Raw genomic sequence first — 5677 nt, 5'->3', positions numbered from 1 at the left:
GTCTTAAAAGGAAAAGATGGAAAATACACACAAACACAAGTCTAGAGCATCTGTGAATCTTCTTATTTGGGAAAAAAGTTGAAAAGCAAAGACAGTCTTTCCAGCTCTAGGAGCAAATGACGCATATGGTTGTTCCAAACAAACCCTCTGCTGTGAATCTGCAGGGGCTGGGACCCTACAGAAGTTTCTCTTGGATCCTCACTCCCTGAAGGGCCTTTTGCTCATCAAGGTCAGTGTGTGAGGAGATGGAGCAGGGTTTCTAGGGGCCCAGGAACAGAGGAATCAGGGGTGCTTTGAGTCCAGGCTGCAGGACCACGGACAGCAGTCAGTTGGAGCTGCTCCACTAACCCTGGTTCCACCCATCACCATCTGCTTTCAATTCCACCTACCTTTATCTATTCCTTTACTTATTGACTTTTATAAAGTTCACCATATATATATATATGTGTGTGTGTGTGTGTGTGTGTGTGTGTGTGTGTGTGTGTATGTAGACATGCGTTTGTGGATATCTGTTTTGGATCAAAGTCTGCTCTGCCGGTGACTTCTCTGTGAACTTGGGAAATGAACATGATACCATTCAATTCATTTAGATTACTAAATGAGTTAGCACAGGAACCCACTTTGATGAGTGTCTGACACACAGTCAGTGTGGTTATTGTTTTTGTATGCCTCTGTTCTCGCTTGTTTTGCAACATATCTGAGGCCGCTCCCTTGGGTTTGATTCTTTCAGACTAGACTCCTTTTACTAATGAATAAGCAGGGCCACTTTATTTGGGAGCCAGGGTGCTTATGAGACAAATATTGGTGTAGAACTTGAAGAATTCCAAGGTCTAGGGCATGGGATCTTGTGGCATGTCACCATGGGTGTGGGGTCCTATGGCATCACCATATGCATGGGTTCCTATGGCATGTCACTGCAGGTGTGGAGTCCTGTGATATGTCACCATGAATGTTGGGAGAGCACAGTGAGATGGGCAGAGTGTCTGCTTTGCAGCCTCCTTTCTGATAGTCTTCTTATTAGACTATCAGACTATCAGACTTATTAGACCAATCTATGAAGATTGAGGGCAGACCAGTGCTGGCCAGGGCCTAGGAGCCATGGATGAGTAGCTCAGGTTCCTGTACCGCAAATGTGCCTGTGGTCATCTGAGTGTACTCCAGTGACATGTTTGCATACACAGACACAGTGTATGTAAGGAAGATGAAAACTCTGAGGTCAGTGGCTGTGTCCACTGTAGCTTCCTACTGTGACAAGTGTTCTGTAGTAGTACAAGGTAAAGCTGGGAGGACCTGGACCAGTGTTCGAATCTCTCTGTTCCATGCTTTGCAACTGCCTGGGAGTCCACAAATTATTTCACTTCAGAAACTAAACCTGGTTGAGAAGATGGCTTAGTAAGTAAAGTTCTTGCCTTGCAAGCACAAGGACCTGAGTTTGGGCTCCAGAACCCATGTCAAAAAACAGGTAAGCTGAGCACAGTGGCGTGTGCTTGTAAACCCACTGCTTGGGAAAGCAGAGACAGGCATATTTGGACTTTCTGGCCAGCCAGACTTGCTGAGTTCCAGGTTCAGCGAAAGACCCTGTCTCAAAAAACAAGGTGGATATTGACTAAGGAAATCATTTGAGACTGATCTCTGGCCTCCACACATACAAGTACATACATGCATATGCACCTGCATACAATGAATATGTACATATACACATCACACTCACAAAAAATGAAAAATCAAAACCTTTAAGCCACAGCAACAAAACAAATCTTAATTTGTTGTAGTTAAAATATTTGGAAGCTTCTTAAAGTTCATCTTTGGTCTTCTCCCCATTTCTTCCAACCCAGGTTGGGAATATTACCCTCTGGTAACAGACCTTCCTCTAGTGCTGGTCACAGGTGGAGTGGTCCTCACCCACCCAAGCTGCTCACTGTGTTCTCAGCACACAGACTGGCTTCTGGGACAGATATAAGCATGGTTTCTTAACCATGGTGTTCAGGAGTCTTCAGCCTTCTCATAATGGGGAGCCACATCTGGGTTCTATATATGCCCTAAATGGTGGTGTCAGTCCTCCGACAAAGCCAGTCTCATGAAAATGGTCAGCTTCTTTGTCAAATCTCCAGCCCCATTTGTATTTTCCTTGCTACACAGGTATGTATCTGACAGGATTTGGGCATATGGCCTGGTACTGCCAACCACCCTAAGACAGGAGGTTCTGAGTACAAGGAGGTTCTATTGCAACCTTAAATTTTTAAAATCTTGGCAGAGAAAGTGATTACACAGCTTTGCAATGTAAACCTATGGGAGGTGTGGCTGGTTTTGAAAACAATGCAGTTTGAGCTAAAGTTTGCATTGGCTTTACAAAATGTAGAAGGTCATCACGGGGCTTTCCCTGGGCAGAAGTGAGGACTTTGAGACCAAGTTCAGTGATCACTGCCCAAGAGTCTGTGGCAGACTTCTTACTTCTGAGATGAGAAGCAAATAGAGGAACCTAAGGAGTAGCTCTCCTTTCCCTTCCAGAAAGTGCTGCCTATAATTCTGTGCATCCTTGAAGGCTTTCCTCAAACAATTCATTGCTCAGGAGTTCTTATTTTCACCCAGCCCGATCCTTGGCTTAAGGAGAAAAGGCAACTTCTAATTACAGCCTCCATTCAGATAAAATGGCTACAGCCAGGAACAATCATTCTAGACAAGATCCTGTCACCAGCATTGCCATATTTTCAGTATGGTGACAATGGCTTTAGGATAGCATTTTACAAAACAACCTGGGCAACTGTGTTGTAGATTCTGTAGTGCTTGGCCCTGAAAGCTGGCCTTGCAGTACTCATGAAATACACCCACAAAAGCATTGTTTCATCAACTTTCTCCAGCAAGTATGTTCAGAGTAGGTGTCCATTTTATACGCTGGGAATGGGCAAAATATGCATTCAAGCACACTAATTTTATGTTTACATGAAATAGTTAAATTATCAAGAAGTCTTGTATATCCCAGATTTAAAATTTTCTGAGACTGAGAATTTCTGAAGGCTTCAGTCTGGCTACATTTCCCATAGCTCCAGTGTCCCCTGAGACTGAGTTACACACATCAGGCTAAGACTCCAGTTCTTCCCTGTTCACAGGCAGAGGCTGAATCTTGGACACATCTAGGGGATTTTGTCTATTATCCATTCTACCTTTCTCTGCTTCACTGATTCCTCAGACTTTGAAATCTTCGTTTCCCTTATGAGAAGCACCAGCCCCCTCAAGAGTGCTTGTCTCCTTGTTTCTGTTCTGTCTGGGATACTCAGGTGACTGAAACTGTTTCTTTACCTCCTCTCACGTGTAGTCCTGACCCGGCCCTTCTCTCAATTGTTTTTGACTACAATAGAGCTTTGTTTGTTGGTTCACGGGACTATCCAAGACCCTGAACCCTTTACCTACACCTAGCCTCCAGTTTATGAGGCTGGCTTCTGAGGTTAGCTTGTCATGAACCTGCATGAAGGCTCCCTGGTTAGCATGCTCCAGTTGCGAGGAGGTCTGATGGTGACATGTTGAGGGCAGGATTCAGAACTTAGCTCAGCTGCTGGCAGGAATTCCCAGTGGGGTGGGCTGTATTCATATATACCCTACTTATGAGGCTTTCTTCATAGACTTACACTCACTCTCTTTTCCACTCAACACCCTGTCTGCAACTTTAAATATCCCAAAGAACAAACAAGCTTGTTTTGTCTTGATTGAGCTTTAATTTGCTCTATTGTTTTACAGCTTTGTAGTTTATAATGTGAAGTAGCCAAGTTTTCATGTAGTTCATGGATACTTGTAATTACAGGAAAGGTGATTTGCTGGGCTGTGGGGTTCATAAAGGTATTTGTTATTTTGCAAAGGTAGAGAACACCTCACCTTCTCTCGATGTCTTCTCTGTGAACATTTTGTCTAATGTCACCCCAAACTCATGAACACTGGAGGGTGGCCACATCTGCTATACCCTCTATCTTGGGATTCACTGTGTTTAAGATCCACTGGGGTTCATGGAATTATTTCTCCTTTGATGGATTGCCTTCTCAATTTAAGAATGAGTTCAGGAGTATAGCTCACATTTTATTTGAAAATATATTTTGTAGCTTATATAAACAAATTACAAAATACATTTTGCAGTTTATATCTGATCCACAGATACACACTTTCAAATGAATTTTTTTCCTGGAAACACAGAGGCATGAGGATAGATTCTTGATGGACATACTCCATCCTATCTACTTGGTCTGATCACCAGCTTGTTCATAAAACTTCAGGGTCTAAAATCAAACCTTAGCATGAAACCAAATTGCATTGTGTCTCATATGAATATAAAGCTCCACCTCTCAGCTTTTTTTTTGTAACACACACATACACATACGGAGAGAGATATTTTTGTTGTTTGATTGAGACAAAGTCTTGTTATGTATCCCAGGCTACATGAACGCAAATTCATGATTCTCCTGCCTCAGCTTCCAGAGTGTTGGGATTACAGCTGTATACCATCCTGTCTGGTGTACACATATAATTTCATCTATCTATCTATCTATCTATCTATCTATCTATCTATCTATCTATCTATCATCTATCTGTCTGTCTATCTATCTACTGTCTATCTATCATCTAGCATCTATCTAGCATATCTATCTATCATCTAGCATCTATCTATCTATCTATCTATCTATCTATCTATCTATCATCATCATCATCTATCTATCATCTATCTATCTATCTATCATCTATCTATCTATCTATCTATCTATCTATCTATCTATCTATCATCATCATCTATCTAATCTTCATGCCAGTCCTCATTTCCAGAGTATGGAACTCTGCAGTTTGTACCCAAGCCCTCTGTGAATAAGGCAATGGACAAACAAAGCAGGAAGGGTACAGGAACCCAGAAGCCAGGGGCAACTTTAAAAAATATTTTTATTGATTCTAGAATTTCCTCTAATGTATTTTTATCATACCCAGAACCCTCGTCCCACTTCTCTCCCACCTCATTAATACCCCTTACTTCATGTCTTCTATTGTTACTTGTCTTTTAAAAATATTTATTGTTTTTATTTTATGTGCATGTATTGCCACGTGTATGTAAGTACACCTGGGTTGTGCAATCCCCACAGAGGTCAGAAGAGGGTGTTGGATTCCCCTGGAACTGGAATTATGGACAGTTGTTAGTAGTACATGTATATTCTGGGAATAGAACCTGGGTCCTCTGCAAGAGCAGCTAGTGTTCTTAAATGCTGAGCCATCTCTCTAGACTTATTTGTCTTTTTAAAAGGGCTATTGGTTGAATTTGTGTTTCCCAAGTGCTTTTGGGTTTGAGTCTATCCGTTGAAGTCTGCTCAACCTACCAGGTGATGTACCAGTAAGGAAAATTGGCTTACCCTCTCCCAGCAGCTATCAATTGCCAGTAGATCCTCAGCTAGGGCTTGGACTTATTGCCCACCTCCCCATCCATGGCCAGGAGTGGCTTTTGAGGCTGAGGGGTGCTGAGGAGATCCTAGGGTGTGGGATACAAAGTCTCCTGTCCTGGCCCAGAACTTGAGTTCTTTTCAGCAGGTGAGGGGCAGTGAGTAGAGCATATCTGTTTTCAAACCATGGACCTTGAAATGCTGCTTTTCCCATTAAAAAAAAAAAAATCTCTGAAACATGCTTTCCAAAGTTCCCACACTAAAAAGATTCAAGA

General features: G+C 42.4%; 1 protein-coding gene across 1 annotated transcript in view; it reads left to right on the top strand.

The window, feature by feature from the left end:
* The first annotated feature begins 443 nt into the window (after window positions 1-443).
* The window catches only part of LOC108491679, a 95350-nt gene continuing 90116 nt past the window's right edge, over window positions 444-5677 (top strand). Inside the window, exon 1 of the mRNA XM_017802606.1 lies at window positions 444-483. Within this exon, the coding sequence (XP_017658095.1) occupies window positions 444-483 (40 nt within the window). The remainder of the gene's footprint in view (window positions 484-5677) is intronic.

The sequence above is a fragment of the Nannospalax galili genome, unplaced genomic scaffold (assembly GCF_000622305.1).
Source record: "Nannospalax galili isolate Female #2095 unplaced genomic scaffold, S.galili_v1.0 scaffold243, whole genome shotgun sequence".
Lineage (NCBI taxonomy): Eukaryota > Metazoa > Chordata > Mammalia > Rodentia > Spalacidae > Nannospalax > Nannospalax galili.
The sequence above is the reverse complement of the archived record's forward strand: the minus strand, read 5'-3'. Positions and strand labels throughout refer to the sequence as shown.